The following is a 26,759-nucleotide window of genomic DNA, read 5'->3' as shown; positions in this document are numbered from 1 at the left end:
CCCCTTCTCTTTCTGTCTCTGGATTTCCCACTCCATTTCTAAAAAGATTTCAGCTATCCATGACCTCTTTGTATCTCACACCTTCCAGTTCCTGGCTCTCTGAGATCAGGATCCATTCATAGGACAGTCCTTTAGTGCTGCCGCATCTGCCAGAGACTTCTTTGATACTTCTGCTCTGGATCAGACTGCGGTGGGCTTCTCTCCCATTCCTGCTGCTTCCAACCCTCCACTCTCCACACTTTCTCCTTATTTGAACCACACTGCATCTGACTCTCCTTCCACTCCATGATGCTGTCATCTACTGTCAGCATTCCTCTCTGATTTCGACTCCTGGCTCTTTTTTCCTCTCCTTATCTCCCACACTCATCGTCTGTGACCTCAGTTTCCATGTTGTTGACCCATCCAACTCTTCGACTGCACACTTCTTCACCCTCACCTCTTCAATTGATCCATAGCCCTGGTTGAACTCTCCCATTCAGCCAAAGGGCTGTTCACTTGACTTAGTCTTCACCAAGCACTGCTCTCTTTCTAATCTCTCTGTTGCTGAGTTCCCCTCTCTGACCATCCCTCATGATTCTCCCTCCTCCCCCCATAACCTGTCAGTTGGCCTTTCCATGATCTCCAGTAAATCAGTGTTGATGACTTCTCTTCTGCTCTCAGCCCTGTCCTCTCTTCTCTTTCTTCCTTACTATGGTGGTTGATTCTTTGTACGCTTCACTCCCTTCCATCCTGGACTCTTTAGGCCATCTCTCCCTCATTGTAAAGTTTTCCCTGCTCTCCCCGCACATCTGCTTCCTCTGCTCCTCCTTGCATGCAACAGTATCTCTCTGGCAGGAATCTTGTAATCAGGTTGATTTCCTCCTTCAATTCTGCCATCTTCATAGCTAAACATCTCTACTACTACAACTTGAATCCCACTCCTGCAGTCCCAGCTGCCTTTTCGTCGTCTTTGACTCATTGCTCAAACCCTTCCTTCTTGTTGCCTCCACTCTCCTCTCTGCACAGGATCTTGCCAATTTCTTCCCTGAGTCCAATTGACAAAATATAACACAGAAAATCCCATCCCCTTGGCTTGCCTTCATTTCCCCTCTTACAATGCTTTTATTAGTCTCCTTGTGACAGTCAGAGGCTTCTCATCTGCCCTCTTCCTAACCCCTCCACTTGACCCAGTGACCCCATTCTGTCCCCTGATCTCTCTCTGACCCACTCTCATCCACTCCCTTACTCTTCTCCTTAACCTCTCACTCTCTTCCAGCTGTTCCCCTCAGAATAGAAACATGCTCTAGTCTCCCCCATCTTAAAAAAATTCCCCCAAAGCCACCATCTTGACCCTACTTACCTCTTGGACTACTGCCTCGTCGCCCTTATTGAATGTGCTATCTGCAATTGTCAAAAAGGAGTTCCTTTCCTTTGATCCCATTCTAGACCATCTCCAATCTGGTTCCCTCCCCTTGCACTCAATTGAAACTGCTCTCACCAAAGGCTCAAGCTCAGAACCAGTATTCCATCCTTATCCTTGATCTGTCAGCTGCCTTAGACACCATTGACCATCTTCTTTTTTGAAACCTTGTGCTCCCTTGGTTTCTGTGACTTCATCCTCTCCTGGTTCTCCTCGTATTCTTGAAATGCTCCTTCAGCATGTCCTTTGGAGGATCCTCCTTATCCCCTCTCCAACTTTCAATGGGGGTTCTACAGGTCTCTGTCCTTGGTCCCCTTCTCTTCTTCTGCTATATCTTACCTCTGGATAATCTCATCTGCAAACATAAATTCAGCTATCACCTCTGTGTTGAGGTCTCACAGATCTACCTTTCTACCCCAGGCCTCTCTCCTTCTATCCAAACTAAAATCTTGGCCTGTTTGTCTGACATCTCCTCATGAATGAGTAGCCCTCAATTTAAGCTAAACATAACTAAAATATATTTGTTCCCCACGACCTCCTTTCTCACTTGTTATGGAAAACACCCTCATCCTACTTGTTTGTCAGGCTCATAACTTGGGCATCCTCTTCAGCTTGGACCTTTCTCTCGCCTCTCATCCAGGTTAAGTCTAAATCTTGCCAATTCTTTCTGCATAACATCTCTAAGACATGGCCTTTCTCATGCACCCACACAGCTAAAATGCTCCTCCAGTCTTTCATTGTCTTGTCTCCTGGGACATCGTCATCTTTTATTTTGACAAATGCAATCTGCTGAGATCCCTTCAGAATGCTGCTGCAAAGATCATTGTCCTAGTCCATCAGTTTGACCATGTCCCCCTTCTCTTCTTGACTTCTCCTTCTCTATCGCATCAAACATAAGCTGCTTTTTTTCCATTTTTAAGGCCTTTCATAGATTATCCCTACATACCTACCTATGGCCTCCCATACACTTATCCAGATGTCTATTCTCATCTCCAGTCAGCCCATGATGCTAGTATCCCATACTCATTTGTTTCATTTTCAAATTTCATGCTTTGCTATGTTGCCCTTCATGCTTGGGAGGAAGTCCCCCTAAACATCTGCAAAGCTGCCTTATTATTCTCCTTCAGAGTCTCCTTAGAACTCTGCCATGATGCCTCATCCTGACCAATATTGTCTCATTGTTTCCTTGTATTCCCCTGTTGTCCTGCCTGTATTTATCTGTTTTCTCTTGTCTTCTACTTAGATTGTAAGATCTCTGGTGCAGGAACTGTCTTTTTGTTCTGTGTTTGTACAACACCATGACTAGGGCTTCTAAGTGCTATGGTAATACAGATAATACAGACCCTATTCCCCCATATCTAAAGTTGACTCCTTTCTGTATAACTTTCTTAGCTTAAGTGGAGTGAGGTACTGTTCATAAAGTATTTTATAATAATTTTCCATAGTGATTACACAGGTAGATGATGTTTTGGATCTCTTCCAGACATTTCCCCATTGATCCAAAATAATATGTTCTTAGCTACTTCTCCATTTTTTCCATCACTATCTGCTGGATCTATCAGTAACAACGTATGCCATGCGGAGATTGGGGCCTGTTGAGTTGGACTTTCCAGTAGTGGGTGTAGTTTCCGCCCCCCAAAAATGTTGGTTTATTCCAATCCAACACATTTTTTTGGGAATAATGGGAGGAAAATAAATTCATGTAGCTGATGGAGGTTAGGAGAAATATTTTCTTTTAAGTACTTTGTTTAGTCTATACAAACTCATATGTATCTTGTAGCTGTTTCACTGTAGATTACTCAAGCCCTATATTTGATGCTTCAGATTTAGTATTTTTGGTAGCCTGATTTATCATTGAACTCATGAATTTCTTTCAGAAAGCAATAGATTATGCTGGATTGGTAAGCATTAATAGCACATTATCTACATATAGTGCAGTTTTATGTTCTGTTTTATTAACTGTAACTCCTTGCTATGCTGCTATTCTTACGGGTTCGTTGAAGAGGGTTAGCAACAAAGGGAATAGAGGACAATCTTGTCTGATTCTTCTTTGTAGATGAAATTCTTTAGAGTTGAACACCTTAATTTTTATCCTGGCAGAGGAAGTGGTGTCCCATAATATGTTTAGCCAGGTCTTCATATTGCCTCAAAACCCCATCTCTAATATTAGTGTTTTTAAGAACTTTACTTTATCAAATACTTTCTTGGGCTCCAGGGATAGCAGTAGATCTGTAATGCTTTTTATTCTGCATTTTACAAATTCTTCCTATGATTCTTCTAATGTTGTTGCTCAATTTATCTATTGTGTATGAAGCCCATACAGTGTGTGGTAACTGAGGAAAGACAGCTTCAGTTCTTTAGGATGAGATTTTTTTCCCTCCAGAAATACTTGCGACTAAAAAAGTTTTTTTTGTTTGTTTTTTGTTTTTGGGTGTTTTTTATTTAACAAATCCGTTTGTTTTCACATCATGTGGAAACAGTTTTCCACAGTTACCTTCTTTATTGTGTTCCTACCTACCTGTTCATGTTTGCTGCAGGAGCTGAATCTCAAACCTCTGCAAAGTTATAAAAGTGGAGGCCAGATTTATGCTCTGCTTAAAATTGAGCTTTGAGTCCAGTGCTGGTAATAACTGGAACCACTGCCTATGCAGAAGTGCTGTTACTTTACTGTTTTATGATGATGCATTTATTTAAGGAGCCTAGAATCACACTGGCTATTTTTTTGCAATTGTACCAGGTTATAAACTGATTTGATTTGCTGTTCGCTACTAAAGTTAGGTTGTTTAAATATTATTTCCTCCCAGGTGTTTCAGTTTCATTGAATATGTGTTAAGATTATTTTCACCAGTCTGCATAATTGCAGAATAGTTTGTTTTATTTAGATGTTTAATCGAGTGCTTTCAAATAATGACTTACATGGTGAGAAAGATTCACTTTGTGCAAACAGCAAATGTAATATTTTAATTCTTCCTCCCTCTTTTGTTGAGATTAAGGTACATCATCTTTTCTTCAGTTATCACAGAAATTTAAGATTATTTTAGAAAAGCTAAAGTAAAAAACTCCCTTTACATAAACTTCATTTTTATGTTAAGGTTATTTTTATATAAGTAGTCTCACAGATTTCAGGATTACAAACTGAGGTCCCAAACTAGTGTCAGTCCTCTTAGGACTCAAATCTATTATGCAATCCCTTATTTATTTATAATTGAGGATGATAGTGGACAACAAATACCGTGAAGGTTGAAGAAAATGACACAGTGGTGTTTAATCTTGCTAAACTCTGAAAACCCTAATCGTCATCTTTTATTATATGCTTTGAAAATATCTTTTTGCCCTAAACCTAATACATATATTGACTGGAGTTTTTTGTTTTATAATAAAACGCACAATGTTTGGATTAAGCTTCTTCTTTATAGGAAACTATTAAATTCCACAGTCGTTCACTTTGTCAACCTGTAAGATTTCCACTGGAAACCTCAAGTCCTGTTCATGTAAACATATAACTTTTTTTCTCAATTACAAAACTATTTCTGAGGTCAACTCCTTAAGTGTTTCACTGCATAGAGAAACATTTCTATTTTTAAAACGTATTGTACGGGTGGGCTCTGTGCGCTGTCTTCACCTGTAGGCGCCATCCCCGCAGCTCCCATTGGCTGCAGTTCCCGGCCAACGGGAGCTGCGGAGCCAGTGCTCGAGGCAGAGGCAGCATGCGGAGCCTCCTGGCCGCACCTCCGCCTAGGAGCTTGAGAGACATGTCAGGGGAGCCACGCTGAGCCAGGTAGGAAGCCTGCCAAACCTCGTCATCCCCAGCAGCAACGGGAGTCGTGGGCCGTTCTTCACTGCCCACCCACCTCCCCAGCAGGTGTGGCATCTCCAGGCTGCCCACCTTCCCAGAGCACCCAAGATTTAGTCGGGGTATATAGTACAAGTCATGGACAGGTCATGGGCCATGAATTTTTTGTTTACTGCCCATGACCTATCCATGAAACAGCATGCAGTGTAGCTGTAGCCATTTTGGTCCCAGGATATTAGAGAGACAAGATGGGTGAGGTAATATCTTTTATTAGACCAACTTCTGTTGGTGAGAGAGACAATCTTTTGTGTGTGGCTTGAAAGCTTGTCTCTCTCACCAGTGTAAAACTTGGCAGCTTTGTTAACATTGAGGATAATACTAACCAATCTCCATAACAATGCTCTGAAGATTAATTAAGGTAAAGTTTGTGTATCGCACAAATGTAAATGAAAATGTAAAATGCTAATAAGTACTGTTTTTATTATTTGATGCCCCCCTGCAGCTTCCTACTACAAATGGGAAGGCAAATGCAGTTCCCCAAAACCAAGCTTGACTGCAGTTATGTATGGGTGTAGGAATACACATTTTGTCCAGTTCTAAACTATTTTTCCCTTATCTGGAGCTTCATTTCTCTTATCTTTTGAAAGCAGTCCATTATGAGGGTACCAGTTGCATCTTCATATGTTTTGCTTTTTAAAATGGGGCATAAACTCATGTTTTCCTCCAACAGCAGGTGTCCTTTTGGTGTGAAATTTCACACAGTGGTCTGATGTACGTCATCATTATTAGCTTTTGTTTTGCTGAGGTATCACTAATTTCTTTGGTGTGGAGATATGTGGTGACGACACAGGAAAGGAAACAGAACGCCAGGTCTGTGGTAGCTAGAGAGCTTTAAAAGCCTCAAGCAAAAAGCCTCCCAGGAAAACTTTTCCTGGGGTTTTTATTTCTCTCCTTACTTTGTTTACAACACTTCTTCTTAGTGGTTACATTCCTGCGCATAGAAAAGCCAGGCAGTATACATGCACATAAGATAACGAACCCATCTCTTGAGCGCGTGAATACCAGCTGCGAGGTTGATTTAATTCAGTACTAAATGCTGAGGTATGTATATGAATTATATGTCTCTTTCAAGTCACAAAGATGTTCCTTTAATAGCTGTGTGTCTGATTTAATAGTTCATTTATTAGTTCTGACTGTGTCTTCCCAATTTGCTTACAAGAAGTACTTTTGTTAGAATTAAATTACTTTCAAATTTGTTCCCATCTTCCAATTCTGTGATATGATTGTTATAAATAAAATATTGCTTTCAAGGAAGTAATCCTGAATGCCCGATAGAATGCAATTGGTGTCATATGTTGAAGTTAGAAGATGTTATGCACCTCTGAGTTAGTATAATATACTGTAATTGTCCGAAGCACTAGCTCATTAGCTAATTATCTCCTTGCAGTTTTATTGTATTTATATATGACATGCATTTTTCTCTTCTGTTGTAGTATTTAAATCGTGGCTGCACTAGATACTTTGCTACCAAAGAGACAGACAAGCAAATTTTGCAAAATCGCAAAAGTCCTGAGGTATGGTATATTTTCCACTTTTTCAGTTACTTCAAGTTACTGTCTTATGCTGATAATGTTAAAAATGTCAGTCACACTTGTTTTAGAATAAAATGAAATGTTCATTTTACACATCTTACTTGACAGGTTTAAATGGGAACTGGCTGCCATGTTTAAAGTTCTAGTTTTGGAGTATTACTAATATTTTATTATCAGGTTCAATACTGGAAGGACTTTTTAAAAACCAAAAATGTAAATTTATAGCCTAAAATGTAACCCCTAAAATATTTTAAAAATCCCTTTTTAATTTTCATCATACTTTAATATCTATTTTTGTCTTAATGGCCCAGCAGATCTTCAACAGGAGACAAAATAAATATCTTGTACAGAATGTTATCTTAATTCTTGTTTCTCTTACAGTGATACTTTGCAGAGCATTGTTTATTTACCACTTACGATTTTGTTGACAACCTTTTTGCTTTGTTTTTGTTAATGGCTGGTTATGATATATTTATCCAGAGAATTATTTGGAATTACTGTATAATTAATTATATTCCTATGAATTAGATGCAGAAACAGATAAGCAGAAAATACAAGTAAAGCTTTTTTTTTCTGTTACAAAGTTTAACCAGTTGAGTTTGAATTCTCTTTTTCATAATTTAAAAAAAAAAAAATCTCTCTGTTGGTGCTGTTGTGGTGTTTTGAACAATTCTGTATTTCATAGTAATTACTAAGTTAGGCATGTGACTGGGAGAACTAAGTGTCAAAAGCCATGATCTCACTGGCTGGCTAGGCCTTTTGAGTGGTGTTATAGCCACACACCAACTCTTTAAGCACAATTTATGACTTCATCCCCAGGAAGAGCACGTTCTCTTCACCACACTTTTTTTTTTTTTCTCAACTGTTTTCTCTTATCCTACTAGTAGGAACTATTTTTCCCAGTGGAACAATGCATTTCTGAGTAGAACATATGAAAATTCACACCTCCCCCACAAAAATAAACTAATTATTTTGTAAACTGTAATTTAAATGACTGGAACTGATGTTCTAATAACAGTAAGCCACTTCAGGTAGTTGAACAAGGCTATTGTGGAACTTCTCAGGTGGCTCAAGGCGCTTGATCTTTGGTTGAATGCCTGATAATGCATCCCACTCGTGTACCAATAGCCTATTAATGTGCACCCTGGAGTGGTTTATTACTGTTTTGTGGGTGAGAGGGAGCGTTAAATTTTGACTTTCCACTACCAAGCTGTAAGGTATCATCATGAATGTCTTACTTGGCAGATAATTAAGCCAATCAAAGAAAATGTTTAATCTAATAGTTCATTGCGAGTGCTGCTGAGCTATAGAAATACTGTTCTTTGGTGGACACTTTTTATACCAAAGTTCACGTTGAAACCATTGTTAATGTCTGAATTAAAATGTACTAAAAGAAAGAGATGATATTGAAAATGAATGTTGACCACTAAGTAGTGAAACACATGATACCACTAAGTATTAAGCCCTTGTCTTTGAAGAACTACATTTCTTTGGGATTGGATGGCAAACTATTTACTGAGGAGTAATAGAAAAAAGCAAGTTTTTCATAGTCCACTAGAACCTCAAGTCTAGCTATCTAACTGAAAACTATTGTATTGTCCAGTTCTTTTTAGATAGGCAGTGGTCTTCTTTGCTCTGTCACTTATTAAACTTGTTCCTTTTGTATATTTTAATAGAAATAGCTCAATGGTAAATTAATGTTGAAATTATTTTTCTTTTCCTTATCAGGAAGATGAGGTGATCATTTTACATAATTAGAAAATGTAGTTTAATTTGTGTGTGTGTCTAACTACTGTTTGACGTGAATCTTTCAGATGCATGCGCTATTTTATTCTGACATGATAGTGTTTTCACTATCGGCTATTCTATGGACTCTTATTTCAATTAAATTAGGAATCTTTTTCAATTTAAAGCATTTTAAAATTTAATTGTAAAATTAAAAATTGTGTATACATTTGATTTAGCCTTTTGGCTGCAAGCAGTTGTTTACTATCGCCACCCTGAAATGACACCAGAATATCACATAACTGTATTAAGACAACCAGTAAAAGATTAATATAATATTTTACAGGTGCATGTCTTTTAACCTTTAAAGCACTGCAGACAAATATACTTTTCTGAACAGGAAATGCAAACAAGTGTACTGTTGTAAACCGCCCGATGAAAGACTCCCATTCCTTTCCATTTTTGAATCATCCTGTAGCCCCTTCTCCTTCCTTCTGTCAATGTCATACATATAATAATGTTGTCACTAGCACCCCAACTTGTCTTTCCCCATCAAAGACTAGAAACGCACCCCAGTTCATATACTGAACCTTTCACAACTGCTTTTTTGCCATCACCCATGCTAACTACTGCTGAACCGTTTCTGTTTTCCTGTTTCCCCTCCCCTAGCTGTCAAACTCTCCTACTTCGTTAGGTCTCTTCTGAAGATTGGTTAATGTTCTAAGAGTTAAGGACACTTAAAAATACTATAACTTGTATTTTTAAGCATGTACAAATAGTAACATCTTTAGTCCCTTTATATATTTTTATGGTTTTGTTTTTGCATGTTTTGTGGTGCTTGTTCATAAACTAAATTATTAATTACAATTTACTTTCAATCATTTGATTAAATTGTCTGCTTTTCTTGCTCTTTAATAGTACCTAAAAGCAGGTTCCCTGAAGGATCCTCTACTAGATGACCATGGAGACTTCAACAGAATGTGCACAGCAATGAAAAAGATTGGCTTGGATGATGCAGAGAAGCTTGATCTTTTCAGAGTAGTAGCTGGTGTCCTTCACCTTGGAAATATTGATTTTGAGGAAGCTGGGAGTACTTCAGGTTAGATGAAATTTTTAATTATTGTAGTCTTCTTCTAAAAAGGCGTGAATGTTTCTTGACTAGATCATAGAAGATCAGGTTTGGAAGAAACCGCAGGAGGTGATCTAGTCCAAACCACTACTCAAAGTAGGACCAGTCCCCAACTAAATCATCCCAGCCAGGGCTTTGTCAAGCTGGGCCTTAAAAACCTCTAAGGTGATTCCACCATCTCCCTAGGTAACTGATTCCAGTGTTTCACCACCCTCCTAGTGAAATAGTGTTTCCTAATATCCCATCTAGACCTCCCCCACTGCAACTTGAGACCATTGCTTTTTGTTCTGTCAAGAAGATGGCTAACTGAGGTAAACTGCACACTACATTCTGAAACACAATCCTGTTCAATATCTGCTCCATAGCTAAAGTTAATTTAGCTGCCCATTATCAACCTCTTCTTTTTTTTTTTTTTTTTTTTGAAGTCCTGTTTTCTAACTTTATCAACAAATATACAAACGCACTGACACAGTCCCTCGAAATTGTTCAGGAAACAGGTTTCCTGGAAAGTTTTTGGTAGAAATCAGAAATGAAGTTTTGCACTGCTGTGTTTTGAAAATTTACCTATCATTCAATTTTTAAAAATTTTCTAGCTTGATTTTGGCTCTTATCACTAGCATGTCTTGGATTAGAAACTCAGCTGTCTGTTGTTTTGTTTACTTGGGTATAGAGAAATACCTTCCTTTTAGTAATTTCGGGCTCAAGGAAGATCTGTAATATAATCCGCTTTATAATCTTACAATTGGTAGGGAAGAGGGTAGTTGGGGGCTAACTAGAGCAGAGATATAAATTGAAGGTACAGGAAGGCTGGGGGAGGGGAAGTACGGAGGAGCTGGGAAACTGATAATCTTACTATGCAATTTACGAGACTTTGTTAGGTCTGTTTACCATTTTGCTATCCTTCTTGTTTCTTTACATTTATTTATTTATTGCTGCTCTGTTTTGTGGGCGAGACTTAAGAGAACCCCAATCTTGACCCTTTGAATTTGTCCAGGATAGAAATATTCTCTGTGTGGAAATTGTGTATAACTAAGATGGTAAGATAGTGGCTTTTTAACTTGTTGTTCTCTTCCCCACCTCCTGCAACCTGCAAAACCAGGTCCATATTTGTACAAATTTGTTAGAATGCGCATGTAGAGGAATGTTTAAAATTATTTTTAGAGGTTTATAAGGTAGGTTTATTTTTAGAGGCTTTAGAGGTTTATAAGTGTAAATTGACTAGCTCTTTGTTCCAGGCATGAATTGGGTGTGGAAAATGTGAAAGAAGAGAAGGCTGGGAAAGATGGGCAGTGGGCTGGGGTAGTAAGGAACTGTTTGGTCCTGCAAATGGGTGATTAGGGGCAGGAGCATGGGATGCATGGTGGAGTTGGGGTGAAGCAAGGAGACAGGTCGGGAGGAAGAGGGAATTGCAGAGGCCAGAAGACATGGAAGTAAGACTGTCAGGGATTGGGAACAGTATGGAATGGATGGAGGGGGACATAAAAGGGCAGAGTCTTTTATTTAAACTTAGAATTCAAACTATTTTCTAGAATAAAATCTTTAAGAGCTCAAAGCTTTTTAAATGTGAGTAAAAGCCCCACCCATTCTCCCCCCTCCCATGTACACACATAGAGGTGTCAAAAAGACTTGCTGAAACTTGCAGAAAGGTAGCCTAGCTTTGATGGGCCGTATATATTCTGCTGGAGCAGGACTCCACTCTTGAAGTGTGTTTATACCAACCTGATTTAAACTTTTGCTGCTGCTTCAGAAAGCTGGAGAATTTCCAGACAAAATCTTGTGGTTTATAAAAGTTATGTTTGAAAGTGGCGTGTCAGTGGAGCTCAGTTTACTCCCAGGCATTACATTTTCTCACAAAACCACTAGTCTTTTAAAGAACTCAAATGTTTTATTGTCTGTCAATGAACAGTTAGTGGAGGACTGCCTGAATCCCTTAATTCTTCATCATTTGTGATTACCCTCACAATATTTCCACCTTAGTTTTAGGGTTATGAGGGATAAAAGGTTTGTGCTTCTGGCAAAAGTAATAACATTTTATTTTATTTTTTTGAAGATACAGAAACCTTAACTATGGGAAAATGCTGATTTTTTAATGTCAAGGCCTTGCTAAACTGTTGTGGGTCTATGAGCAGATTCTAATTCAGACCAGAAATAAAGCATAAATTTTTAATACTGAAGGTAATTAACAGTTGGAACAATTCACGTAAGGATGTGGTGGATTCTCTTGCTTTGGAAATCTTTAAATCAAGACTGGTTGTCTTTTTATAAGAGAATTGCTATAGTACAGACAGGTTTGGCCTTAAAAATCTATTACTCTAATTACACTTTACAGCATCATGAAACATGGTAATGCTGGAAAGTCCTTCACTGTGCATTTGTCAAAGAAAGCATTTAATGGAAACTAGTGTCATTTCTGCCAAGTCAACCCTTATTTTTCTTGTGTACCATATATAAGTTTATGGTTAACTAATTTCAGGGTTATCATGTTTAGTGCCATGTTTCTGAGATAATAAAGTCTGATTTATTATATGGCATGTGGGGATAAACTGCTTCAGAAATTAAATGCAACAACCATCAAGTGAAATAAGAACTAAGATATGTAATAATTTTGTTAGACTTGTAAATATATGGGTGAAATATTTACAAACATAGGAATCTTTTAAAAAGTCTTTCTAAAATAGCTATCAAAATATATACAATAAAGCAGTATAACAATAACTAATTAGGAAGAGTATAAACAACTACAGTACATTATCAAACATTAACCTTTATTTCTCCAACTCTCTTTCTATGTTCTGAGATAATCCTTTCTTTAAGAGCTGGTAGTTTTATATATCTTTAGTTTTTAGAACCAAGAAATACATCCTTTGATGTCGAGAATTCTATGGATTAGGAAAATCGATCTTCAGGTTGCAGTGTTTCTTTTTTTTTCTGGTCCTGTTCTGCTCCTAGACTGGAGCTGTTCCTCTTATAGAAAAAAGGGGATTTGTGAATACAAAAATGTCATATTAATATGACATTATATGACTTGTTTATATTTCTCAAACTTCTGTCGCACATCTCAGTAAATAGCGTGTAATCACTAAATTATCAGTAATATAAAGGTGGATATTGATCGGTCGACATTCTGAGTTCATCCTTTTTTTTTTTTTAATTAAATAAATAGTCACTAATTGTCATCTCAGCTGGCTTTTGTTGTAACATCTTTCTTAACTTGTTCACTAGGTGGATGCATTCTGAAGAACAAATCTAGTCAGTCTCTAGAATACTGTGCAGAATTGCTAGGTTTGGATCAGGATGATCTGCGTGTCAGCTTAACCACCAGAGTCATGCTTACAACAGCAGGGGGCACCAAAGGAACAGTTATAAAGTAAGTTCAGAACACCCCACTGTTCAGCTGTAAATGCAAAAGTAGCTCATTTAAAAATAAATGGTAAAAGTGATTATAGATATTTTTTTTAATTAATAACTCTGCATTGTTCAACATACATCTGGTTGTCTGTAAACAGTCTCTAAAACATGGACTTTGATGCAGATTTCTCAGTCTTTCTCATTGCTTTAGTAAGTTAGTCAACTTCCTGATACCAAAGTTCTTGAAACAGTAAATAAAATGCCTACCACCATACCAGTTTTTATTCTCTTACCCCCACCTTCAGCTGTAGGAATTGGATACTATCTGTGTAACAAAAGCAGCAATTATGAGATATTTAATACAATATAAGAAGCATCACTGAAATAAATTGTTTAGAGAGTTCAGCCCTTTGCTTATACATTTGAGAAAGGTCAAATGATCTAAGGCACATGCTTAACCACTTTTAAGTACAAACTGAATCAATTTTAGCATAACAATGATTACTTAAAAGGTAAGGGAAAAATGTAGTGTTGTAACTAAGTGTGCAGCACCTTTCAAGATGCAAATGGAGATGGAAGTGAAAAATATTAGCTTGTAAGTAATGGTGGTTGTGCTGGTTGCTTGTGGTGGTTATTATAGTAGTTTGATTTTACTAAATGATCTAAAATGTATCTGTTGCCTTTCTGTGTTCTTATATCTGCTTTCATTTTGAAGGATAATGTGATTGCTCTACAGTATTATGATTAAGTAATGATTTTAAATAAATTAAAATTGACTAAGTTTTCTGAATTTTTTTTAAACTTCTGTATCAATGAAGTTGGCATTAAATCTAAATGTATAACAGTAACTTCTTAAATCCATACTTAAACCTCTCAAAATATTTAATTTTCTGTGTTAACAAATATTCATTTAAGGGGATCCTGGCACTGTTAATTAATATTAGGCCTAAAACTTTAATATATGATTGCTATAATCTTGTTGGGAATGTCCTCCAGATTTTAAACTGTTTTTATTTTTAAATATACAATTTTTATGATTGTCTGCAGAAAAATGGGTGATTTTTCCAGTTTCTTGGCAATGAAGTTTGAGCTTCTACTGTTTAAACAGTTAACTACTGCAGCAAATGATGTTTGCAGAACTGTGTGTACAGTTGCGGTTTATATGCATCAACAAAGACTTAAAGAAAACTGCACAGTTAGCTTTTGTTTCATTAGGAATGTTAGAAAAATAGAACAAGAGGACAAACTAAAATGGAAAGAAGTGTGCTTTAGCCATTAAAAGGGTTATTGAATTTACTTGTGTAAATAGTAATAACACATTAAAAAACCAGAAGTTCCTTTTAAGTCTTTTTATTATATAGATTTTTATTAAATATTTATATCACTTGAGATTTAAAATGCTACTCATAACTATTGATATCTTTTTTGTATTTTGTAGCACTAAATATTGTCATAATTTCAAAAATAGAGTAAGTGTTGTACATCTATACAAAATAGCAAATGGTTTTGTAACATGAGCAATAATTTGGTTTAACCTTGGTGTATCATGCTATGGTCTTGAGTGTAAGTTGAGCACTGCAGCAAGTTAGTTAATGTACATTTATATTCTATCATACTTACGAGGTGAAAAATTGATCTTAAAACACTTTGGAACACTTGCATTTCTCTGGTCATACTCTGAACTTTAAGGATCTAATGGAGTTGCTTACCACAACATGAATGTAGGTAAGTCTGCTGTTTGAACTGCTGTAGAGATTTTTGTTTTTTTTAAAGTAGGTAACACTGAGGCCTGCTTCCCGACTGAAGACTATTTAGAATGGTCTCCAGGCTTGAACCATACTAATGCTGATACAGTATTTTAGGTCTCTGTTAAGATTGATTCTGCACCCCACAATATGTGTGCTCTCTAGTCTGCATCTTTTTCTCCCACTACTACATTATACTAAGTGGCTGTTCACTTGTGACCTTTCCTCTCATTTCTAGTTAAATGCAGGGTGGTGGGGTAGGGGCTTCTCCCCAGTGGGGCAGGAGGTCATCTCAGGGCTTCAATAGGAGCAGGGCTGAAGCCCTGAACCCTGTCAGGTGCCCCCTCTGCGGCTAAAGCCCTGAGCCCCAGCAGATGCATCCTGGCTCTCAAACTTCTGAAGATTGTTGTATGTGGCTTGGAGGGTCAGTAAGTTTGGCCACACCTGGAATAAATGATTGGAATCTTTAGGCAGTGATGTGAACACTTCATCCTGCTTGTCATTGTGTATGGGAAGGGAATTCAATAGTGAGAACTTCAGGATGGCCACTGCCGGTAAAAATTAAAATGGGATTGGAAATAGGAAGGGGGGCATCTGTGAAGGAGTGTTCTAAATCCTCTGGAGCAGACAGGACCAGTTTTCCCCAAATGTTTAAGAACATAAGAGCTGCCATACACACCAAAGGCCCATCTATCCCAGTATCCTGTCCCAACAGTGGCCAGTACCACAGCTTCATGGGAAGTGTATAGAATAGGGCAATTATGGAATGATCCGTCCCTGTCTTCCTCTCCCAGCTTGTTTGTATTAAACCTGCTTCCTATTAATTTCATCAGGTGACCGCCTGAAATATAGTTAGGGTAAATAACACTTTTCTATTCACTTTTTCAACACCATTCATGATTTTATAGATCTCTGTCGTATCCCCTCTTAGTTATCTCTTTTCTAAGATCAACAACCCTAATCTCTTTAGCCTCTCCACATATGGAAGCTGTTCCAAATGTCTCTATGGTACTTCTTCTCTAAAAATGACTGTAATAATGGTTTTCCAGATCAAATTTGCTCAGTTTACAACTAAAATGATCGGTATTTTTTTTTTTTTAACTGCCAGACCTGCATACTCCCCTTGGGTAGGAGTCCAGCTATGTTCTTTCTGACTAGCATGTTTTCATTGGTAACTCTGACACAATGTTAACAGATGCTGTTTCAAAGGTGGCTATACTATTTTATGCCAGTAGATCTTTTACTGCTTAGTTTTCACAATATTTTACTCTGTGGATTAGTAAGAAGAGCTCTGCAGACCTGAAATCATTGCATTAAGCCCCCTGCTCCAGCCTTATTCTAAACTTATTCAGCTAAGAAAACCACACATTAACAAACTTATCTCTTTCCCTTGTGCCTTATTGAATCTATAATGAAAGCAGATTAGTGTGCACTAGATTTTCATGAAATATCTAGGTTTTACCAGTGAAATAGTTTCAAAAATAATTGGTTAAACCTGTGTTTAATACTTATAATAATTAAACAAAAATGCTTTCTTCTAGATTTAAAGAAACGTATATCCTAAAAAATGTTCATGGTTTCTCCATTTCTGTTTTCTGAGAGAATTAGTAGGTCACAATGAAGAAATAGCTCAACTGAAATAGCTCTGCTCAGAGCATAAAAAAGGTTATGTTCTGCTGTGCACAATAGAGCCATCAAGAAGGGTGATGTTAAATGCTCTCTTCATAGATTTATTAAATATTATTCTGAAGTGGACATGCCAAGGGAACTTGTCAGTGACACTAAATGTATCTGTCCTTGTTAGCTTCCCTGAACGAGCAATGGCTGTCTTGCAATGCATAGCCAGAAAATCTACAGATAGAAATAATGTGTTCAGATACAAAATCTGATAAGCCTCTCAAAATTAACGCACCTTGGTATCTTTGGTTACTCAGCTTTTCTCCCTCCATGCATCCTTTGAGACAAGAACTGTGCAAGGTGAAATAGGTGATGTACTTGGAGAAGATGATATAGTGTAAAATGTTTTCAAATGGTATCATTCTAGCTTCTTATGCTTAGTCTTGGAGTAGTACTGCTTGGAGTAAAGCAGTCTTTTACAACCTAGAGTTCACAAACTACAAACAGTTGGGACTACTACCTCAATCTAGATCTGATTTTGGATCACAAAAAAGTCTCCTTACACAGCATGATATAGGGACAACTGATCAAATAACCCGTATTGTAGGAAATGCTCTTGCTTCATCCCAGAAGCCAGAAAATGTGGCAGAGGGAATTCTTCCCTTTTCTTCTAGAAGTATGGAAAGTGAGGAGGGAAGGACAAAGTGGAAAGAAAAAGAAAAATTCCTTTTCTTCCTTGCAACCAAGAAAAGGGAAGAAAGAGGGAGGGATTGGGAGGGAAGAAAGATAGTAAGTAGTTTGATGATATTGCATTGCTCTGTGTCAGTACCTAATAACTCTCCAACCACATTCCATCATCTCAATGCAATGTCAGGACACTATATTGTAATTCTTTTGTGCATTTTACGTCGTAAATAATGCATTTGTAGAACCAGATTTCTCTCTTTCCATGGGTTTCTTCTGTTTGCAGTAGGTGCTCACAATAGTTGTTTTGTGCAGTCCTGGAATTAATATTGCTGCAGTAGTTCAATCTTGAGTAGTTCTAATATTTTTAATAGAATAAATACCCTAGCAGTTTCTTAGCTACACGTGTTAATGATTTAACATCTCAGTTTTTTATAACCATTTACATACTTTATAGCTAAAAGAATTACATCCTTAAATAAATATGGTATACTGGATTATATAAGAGAACTGCAGTTGACATGAATTGTTGTGAAGATTACCAGGCTGATCTCTTAAATATATCAAAAGGGAATATAAAGGTACCTTGCCTCTATTTATAAGATAAGATTACTGTCAGTACTTGTTACCATAAGATAAATCAGGAGATACTTAGTGGAAGAAGAGATTGTGTGTTAAGGCTAATTACTATCTAATGTAATGTAGCTGTAGTTGTCCATAGTGAATGGAGTCTTTGCTTTCCTAATTTATCATTTACGATAGAAAGTGATCTCAGACATTAGAAGTACTGTCTTTGAAAACACATTTTTTTCAAGAGAATGTAGTGCTTGTAAAAGGAGACTAACTCTGCTATGGATATACAGAACGAATATAACATGGACAGCTGCACTGTGTAAGCTTTCTCACTCTGACCTGCCAGTTCTTCTCAACCCTAACTGAAAAAGAGCCCTGTAGGAGTGGTAGGGTAGTTAATGCTTCATAATTATGAAAACCACGACCTCTTAAATGGATGTCAGCAGCACATATTTTAGTTGTGGGGGCTGGGGATAAGTAGATTCTTGTCCGTTTGAAAAGCTCCATATTTGAATACCAAAGCCTCGGGGTGCTAGAACAGTTTTAGTAGTGGGGGTCCTGATGATGGAGACCGTGGAAACCATGCATTTGTTATTACTACTTCAAGCCAGAGGGTGTGGCAGCAACCCCAGCACCCTTAGTTCAAGCACAACTGCCAATGCCCTTACCCTTCAGTCCATCCCACTTCATCACTGATCTTTTTTAACACTAAGACACATAGTTGTTCTCCTAAGAAAAATTAAATTCCATGCCTTTCTTACCCTGCACAAAATTGTAATAGCCATTATCAGCAAAGCACTGTCAATATTGTATTCTAATTTTCTTTTAAAAGAGGTTTACAGCAGGTTTTGCTGGGGGTTTAACAGTTCTATGCAAAATTTTGCTCTTTTAAGGGCCTGATCCTGCACCACTGAAGGTAGTGGGAGTTTTGCAGTTTGATTCAGTGGCAGCAGGACTGGGGCTTGAGTGTGTGTTTTGGGTTTTTTACCGTATTAAAATATATTAAAAAAAAAAAATCTTTTTCCATATTTTGACTTCTAGTGAAGCTAAACGTTTCCTTGTTTTAGATGTCTTTCCCCACACATCTAGTTGTACATTGGTTTCTAGTAATAAATGTATAACTTATTGTACATATGAATATCTGACTATTTGATGGATTTCTGTAGGTATATCTATATTTTTGTTATGTCCAGATGATATAATACTTCATTCTTATGTAATTTTTCATATGTAAATCTTTCAACTAGCTTTGAAAAGACTTGCATTCTCAGGAGATTAGATAGCTACTTCATAAAACCAATATGGTAAATAGACATTTTAAAATACATTTAAACTTAGATTTACTTAACTGGCTTTGGATTTACCCAATGTGCTTTTTCATCATGTATTTTGTAACATTTGAAGTCATAATCAACTTTTTAAACAGTAAAACCAAGAAAACAATGTGAAGCTGGGAAAAGCACATTGCAGTGTAAAGGCTGAAAATTAAAAAGAAAAACCAAAGGACATGTTCTCCTTTTCCAGACTATTTAAAAAAAAACAACAAAAAAAACCAGCCCTTCCTTTTTAGCATATAAACAAATTGTCATTTATATTTAGATTTGTGTCCAGTTTCGCACCCCCCCAATTACTGATAAACTGATGTCCTAGTCTTTGTAAAAGCTTAGTAAACTATAATAAATAAATAAACACAAAGCAAAAATAAAATCATGACACCATCATGGTGGCAGCTGATGAATATTTTGTTCCATTGAGGTGTATTTATTTATTTTATTGGCTTTTCTATGGCATTTATCCCTATGGGAGTCTGAGTTTATCTTCACAACACTCCTATGACGTTGGGAAGATTTATCTATATTTTACAGATAGTGTAGTTAGGCACAGAGTGATTGAATTACCCAAAATCACACAAGAAGGCTGTGTCTGAATTGGCACTAGAATCCAGGTTTTCAGTGTTCTAGTCCAGTGCCTTAACCAAAAGATGTCTTCCTCCATCCTTGTAGTCTCAAATGCTTAACAGTGAAAAGATTCTGAAACTTAACGATGTCTCTGTTTTTTGTTTTGTAGGGTACCCTTGAAAGTAGAACAAGCAAACAATGCACGTGATGCCTTGGCTAAAACTGTATATAGTCATCTTTTTGATCATGTGGTAAACCGAGTAAACCAGTGTTTTCCATTTGAGACCTCCTCTTTCTTCATTGGCGTTCTAGATATAGCTGGTTTTGGTAAGTGTTCTTTTGTCTGTCTGTCTGTGTGCCAGTTTCATGTTTCCCAGATTATTTAATCAGCTCTACCTATTCTACTGCTATCAGAGATGCAGTGATTCATACATGATTTTGTGGTAGAAAGTTCTTTGGATTTTCTTGTCCTTTATCATTCGTGTATGTGTGCACACACTGTGGGTAGATACAATGGTATATTAATGATAATTCTGAGATACAAAGGTATAGGGGAGTTTCTCAAGATATTAACAGAATCTCTAAATCACAAATGTGAAGCTGGACAGGTTTATTTGTTTGAAACTGGACTTCAAAACACTGGAGTGTCTACACAGACACTACTTTTTCCTGTGTGTAGCTCTGTCCAGCCTGTGCAGTTTGAGTCCAAGAAAGTTCCCAGACTAGGCGTGGCAGAATTGGATTTTTACAGTTTTGGTGGATAATATAGATGTTTATTTTTAAGGATTATTTTCAATTTTAATTGATTTAAAGGTTCACAGATGTGGGAAGCTACTGGGGATGAGGGGTCATACAATAATTATTTAATGACAGTAGAGGTTGAGAGCCAAAAAGTTAGTTTTATAACCATTAAAACAAATTGGCTACATCACATGTCAAAATATACAAAGTAAATGTCCTTAAATCATGTTCTTAAGTAGCATTTTTCTTAATTTGTCTACGTGTAAATTTTGATTGTTATCTATGGAAGTATTTTTTTCATCAATTTGACATTTACCAACCTTTACTGATAAAAATCTGATCCTTTCCATGACCCTCTGTGGTTTTAACAGCAGCACTGACTACTCACTATTCTGAGGGGAGCCTTCCTCTTTAGAGGTGTCAGTATGAAGCTGTACTGAGCTGCCCAAGCCTTCCTCAAGATAAAGCCTTGAGTGGGGTCTGTTTCTGGACAACCAATGAGATCAGGAGTAGCACTGAATGTGCTTATAGTTTCTCGTACAATCTTAAGGGGAGTGGAGTATACTGACTGATATGCAGATAAGAAAGAGACTGAGGCCTGGTCTATAGTACACACTTAGATCGACATAAGGCAGCTTACATCAAACTAATTATGTCCATGTACACACTACAGCCTTGTCCTGCCGATGTAAGTGCGCTAGTACACCAACATAATAACTCTACCTCCATGAGAGGTGTAGCGCTTATGTTGGTGTAGTTAGGGCTGTGCAGTGTCTATGTAGACACTGCGTTACTTACATGGTTGCCAGGCTTTCTTGTCAATTTCATGGCTCCATCGGCTCCCCACTCCCAGATGAGCTGCTGCCTAGAGGCTCCACACGCTGTGAAGTAGCTTCAGGGTGGCAGGTGGTAGTGTGGAGATAAGGGCCTTGTTCCACTGCATTCTTGCTGTGTATAATAATAGTAATAACTTGTAATGAAGAGTGTGAGATCAGGTATAACTGCAAGTTATTGGTTCCAGAAACATGAACTTTCACGTCCTTTTTATTTCTGGTTTATACCCAACTTATTACAGGTACTATGAGACTCAGTAAAACCACTTCATTCTATATGCTTGTCATGGATCTGAACAAAAGATTTGATGTTAAAATGTTAACTCTACTAATCTTTGCCCCCCCCCCCAACGTTATATAACTAAATTTTCAGAATACTAATTTATCATAATTCAAAGCAGTTTAACATTTTGTTTTTCAGAATACTTTGAACACAACAGTTTTGAACAGTTTTGTATTAACTACTGTAATGAAAAGCTGCAGCAATTCTTCAATGAAAGGATTCTGAAAGAGGTAATTTATATCCCACTTCATGTCTGAGTAACCCACTGACTTTTCTGAAAAGAAAATTAAGATAAGGGTATGTGAAATAGCAATGCTTTCCATAAATTTTGTTTATTTTCCTTTTAATTACAATTAAAAACTTTGTGTGTCTGTTATAGTGTAGAGTCAGGTGTATACTTGAGAAGTGTAGTTTGCTTTTGGTTGAAGCATTTTTCATTTGTTGAATGTCAAATTATTTCCCAGTTTGAGTTGGTTGGTGCTTTGTTCATCTTTGGGAACATGCATTAATGCACCTCACATCTTCCTGTACTAAGTAATTATTATTATTAATTGTAGTGTGTTAGCATCTAGAGGCTAGAGTAGACATACAATGGAGACAGCCCTGGATCTGAAGAGTTTACAATCTGAGTATGAGATTATAGGCAACAGATGGGGGTGGGAAACACCAGGAAACAATGACATATTAGTCAGTTTGATAAACTGGTCACAGCACACGAAATGCCTAACCGTTGTTTAGTGTAGGCTTTGTGGCAGAGAAGATTTCTAAGGAGGGATCTGAAAGAGGACTATAAGGTGAAATCTAAAATACTCCATTTTTGTGGCTTTCCTTGTCTTCCCTGTGCAAAAGGGGGGAGAGAGAGTTCAGGGGCCCTTATTAAACTGCATGTGCCCCATGACTGCACAAGTATTTTGGCACTGTCCTGCTTAGCTTTCAGAATTCAGTAAGCTCTCAATTAAGAAATACTTTTTCCTCAAATAGTACTATCAAATGTGACCCATTCTCAACAGGTAGTGCTCATGAAATCAGTATGTTTGAACCTGATCTAGGACTTCAAAGTAGTGTGGGGGGGAAAACTAAAATAACACTTGTGTTCAGGTTGCACTTCTGCTGCATATTGAAAAGACTTTGTAGAAAACCAGTATGATTGGATAAACTACTGGTTAAACTCTGAAAAGGACCATTGGTACTTTGGCTGAGGCAGTCTGAGAAGGGCAAGACTCAGAAACAGCTCCTTATCTTGTGTCTGCCTGTAATATTGAAGAGTTAGGTAGGAAAGGGATAAGAGCATAAGAGGTCAAAATGGTTTATCATATTCCTAAAGAACGAGAGTAATGGATTGGGCAGATTGAAGAGGCTCCCCTGAACACTGGATTAAGTGACCCAGGCTTTTTAGAAGCTCAGGGCAAGAAAGAAGCTGGCTGCTTTGGCACAGTTTCATCCCCAGGAACTAATTAACTTTAATTTTAGGACTGTGTATCTAGGACTTGTGACCTGAGAACGTTTGCTATGTAAGTCACTGAAAGAGAATATCAAACTCCACCATGCAATCAGAAAAGTGACTTTGTAATCATGGTTTAAGAACTTCTGGATGAACTCCCAGATACAGCTGTTTTAAGTAAAACTGCATCGGTGACTAAATTGTTGGAAAATGAGGTTTTCATCAGACTTGTGAGAGAGAGGATTTTTCTTGTCTGAGTACCTTTTTTCCTCAGCATGGCAGGAACATTAAGAAAATGCTTCAAATTCCAAGGCCAAAAACCTTTCTAAAGTCTTGTGGTCACTATGATGACATTTAATCACCTACAAACATCCTGAGCTTTTGGAGTTCTTGGATTTTCCGTTGGATAGATGTTGTCCTGATAGTCTGAGATTGTATGGAGGTAGCAGGGCTTGGAGCTAATATTCTCATCAGTCTTACTAGCTGTATTTAAATTTAATGTACTTCCTTTATAAGACTCACTAAATTATTGATAGCAGTAAGCACTTAAAAAAAAATAAAAAACCTAAAAAAAAAAGGAAGCTAACAGTAACTAAATCTCTTTTGGGTTCGATCTAGTGGTAGCCCTTTTTTTTCTAGGAGATTGAAGTTAGAAGGGACATACAAGCTTTACTTTTGAAGGCAAGATAAGACTTTGTCATCTCTGTGAGATAGTACTTTCAGAGAACAATTATAAATAACAAATGTTTATTACTTTATAAAGCATACTAGAAAACTAGGTAAAAGGTCAGATTATACTGAGTAGCATTTTTCTGAGCAAATAGTTAGTGTACTGCAATTACCTGGAAGATATACTAAAGCCAAGCAGGCCCTTTTATCTTTTTAAATATTAAACATTGTTTATAGTGCTTTTCTTCAAAGTTTGGATACTATTTGAGCTGCTTCACATGTGCTGGGTTAAAGCCTATCATGGCCAGGGCCAGCGCAATCCATTAGGCGACCTAGGCGGTCGCGTAGGGCGCTGTGATTTCAGGGGCGGCAACCGCGGCGATATTTCTGCGGCGGGACCTTCCTTCGCCTTTGTGTGGGGGCGGCATTTCAGAAAAGCTGGCGGCGCTCCTGATCGTGGCCAAAGGAAAGATTATATATTTAGCAATATGCCTAGCAGTCTATTGCAGACACAAATTTGCTAAGACAGGCCAATAATAAGGAAATAAAAAAAGCTGTTCTCTGCCTATTCGTGTGAGTGCTTGGAAGAATATTTAATTAAAATTACAATACATCGAAAAACAGTAATTGATGCATACTCAGAGCTTGCAAGCTTTGTACAGATGAAAGTGGCATTTGAGTATATAATCAAGTAATTTTAACAGTTTGAACGCTTTAGATTGGGTTTCATTTAGTGACTTATAATGTGAGATGGCTTTAGAGTTTGTTACTACATTTAAATGAAATATAACCTTGTGGAGAGAGGATGATTTCTCCAAAATGTATCTAAAGTTTAATTAAGTTTCTCTTACAAGCTCTATCTGAATGCCTCCCTCCAATTTTGTCAGAAGTAAATCAATCTGGCTGAATGTCCTTGTGGACTGGTGACGTATAGGAATAGTGTTTTGCCACAAGTTTGCGGAGTTATAGGACAAGATGTTTGCAAGATCAGAAGTCTGAAAACATGAGTTCATATCCCCTGAAAAGTACCTTAACTCTTTTTTCTATTTCATATTTTTAGAACAGCTTGGCATAGAAATTCTAAACTTAATTTATTCTATTTATTCTTTTTGATGCCTTCAACAAGGTGAATTTTGTAGTTACCTGAAAGGTTTACTATGGACCTGTGGGGATTCCTGAGTACCTCAAACTCTAGAGCCTATGTGTGGAGTTTCAGATGTCTGGAGCCACTGCCTTTGAATTTTAATTTGCTTGCATACATACTGGCTGAAAATTTTGAATTAAAGATATAAATATCTATAGGTAAGCCAGTAGGCATTCTATGGAGCTAATTGTATCTTGGCACCAGCTACTTTCTTGATGGATAGTTTATTCTCAGAGTGTCTTGAATCTTTTAAGGGGTATGCTCCTTCTAGTTCTATGAAAGAGATCCTAGTTTTTCCTTCTCCACATCTGCATTTACAGAGCTAGTTCAGTGGCTATAGGAAGGCTCATTTCTTATATCAGGAGCAGACATTGGCTTTAGAGTCAGAGCAGATGTATTCATTACCATCTCCTAAGCTTCTAGGTCATTCACAAGTTTGTCTTTTCCAACTTGTTCACTCCCTTTTCTTATCACATGGCCCCCACCTTCTGTTCTGCCAAAGATGTGGGCTGGGTGGTATGTGGGCTTAGATTCCCTTTGCTTAGGGCAACTGTTCCTCAGGTGTTCAGTGGAGTTTCATATGTAACACCTTCTTAGACCATCCTCTAGGGTCTGTAAATGTGATTACCATGATGGGTCGGTTCTGGGGAGTTTCTGGGCTCCAACCACCCGACATTTTCCTAGGGTGAAATGGAGTCTCCCCTTTACACCAGGCTTTTTGCCCTTCTCTTTGTGGCATGCACCCACTGGATGCTCTGTCTTGTTCATAGGAAACAGCTAGATCCTGTACAGCTGCTTCCTGTACAGAACCTAAAGTTTTATCCCAAATGGCTTCTCTGATCTCAGAGCAAACGCTTAGTAAATGCCCTAATGCACAGGGGTCATAATCAGCACCTTCCCCCTTTGCTCATCAAATCACACATTTTACACACACATTCTCTGTGATTCATCACCTTTTTGGAGGTTTCTAAATCTCACCCTGTACACGTCAAGGGTAATTTGAAACCTTTGCAACACAGCCTTTTAAAATTCATCATACTTCAAACTCTGTTCAGTTTCCACTTCATTAAACACATTTAATGCTTCACCCGAGAGCTTTGCAATCACTGTGGGCACTTTCTGGGCTTCTGGAATTTTATGTAATTTGCACAGTCTTTCAAAAGTACAGAAGTATTCTTCAATACAATCTGATCCTTTATATTCGGGGATAATTTATCTCAGCTGGGTGTTCCTTGTGAAGAGGAAACACTTGGGATCTGTCTATGCTTTTCCTACCAGCTCAGGTTACATTGTCTTTCCTACCCTTTTTTTGGGCTGCCCATTTTTTCAGTTCCATGCTTCTCTAATGGGCAGCTGTCTCCTCTTCCAGGGTTTTCTGGTATGCTTCTCCTTGCTGTTGTCTTTCTCTGGCTCTCATTTCAGCTTCCCACTTCTGGTATTCATACACTGCTGTCACACCTCCTCATTCTTTATCATGCTGTTCAGCCATCAATCTGGCTATTTCTAATTTCATAGATGTTTCGGTGTTGCTCAGTTTTAATCTTTCTTTCGTTGCCTGAAATAAACAGAAAACAACAAACTGTAACTGTTTTTGACTTGTTCCCAGCCTTCTCACGTAAAATCTACTTTATCAGTGCTTGAAATGTGAACATCAGTCAACCAGTCGGCAGTGTGTAAATCCTGTCCAGACCACGCCACTGTGATGTTCTGATCAGGACTCCCAGAACTGTAAGCCACTGTCTTACCCCTCTGCCTCAGCAAGTGAGAGCTTTTCTGCTGCTGCTAAGCTGTGTGTCAGCTTCCTGCCAGTCCAGCCTGTCTGCCTTGCCAGCAAACTCCTCGAGAACCTGCCAATTTAAACCGTCTTGTAGGTAACAAGCAATTCACCTCAATTCCTGAGTTCCCCAGAGATGTCTCCTGGTGTATTCACTGGACACCCACAGAAATTATGAAATTCAATGCTTCCAAAGAGACAGAGCAATTATCAGCCTGTTAGCTTAGCTGAAGATTCACATTTTACTTCAATATAACAGCACTGAGATGGTTTATAGTAAAACTAAGAATATGTTTATTTACAAAGAACAGATTTAAATGATAAGCAAGGGAAAAAGACAGCTATGGTTGCAAACAAAACACGCTTTTTAG

General features: G+C 37.7%; 1 protein-coding gene across 11 annotated transcripts in view; it reads left to right on the top strand.

The window, feature by feature from the left end:
- MYO6 (myosin VI) overlaps positions 1 to 26,759 on the top strand; it is a 166,671-nt gene that overhangs the window by 74,228 nt on the left and 65,684 nt on the right. For all 11 annotated transcript variants that reach the window (XR_004645196.1, XM_034766178.1, XM_034766177.1 and 8 more), the window contains 5 exons: positions 6,686 to 6,766; positions 9,428 to 9,608; positions 12,861 to 13,005; positions 19,673 to 19,830; positions 21,499 to 21,590. Coding sequence is in view for 10 of the 11 variants with exons in the window: in XM_034766178.1 (XP_034622069.1) it covers positions 6,686 to 6,766; positions 9,428 to 9,608; positions 12,861 to 13,005; positions 19,673 to 19,830; positions 21,499 to 21,590 (657 nt within the window). In the remaining variant the exon portion in view is untranslated. The remainder of the gene's footprint in view (positions 1 to 6,685; positions 6,767 to 9,427; positions 9,609 to 12,860; positions 13,006 to 19,672; positions 19,831 to 21,498; positions 21,591 to 26,759) is intronic.

The sequence above is a fragment of the Trachemys scripta genome, chromosome 3, assembly GCF_013100865.1.
Source record: "Trachemys scripta elegans isolate TJP31775 chromosome 3, CAS_Tse_1.0, whole genome shotgun sequence".
Taxonomy (NCBI): Eukaryota; Metazoa; Chordata; order Testudines; family Emydidae; genus Trachemys; species Trachemys scripta.
This window is presented reverse-complemented; position numbering and strand designations above follow the sequence as displayed.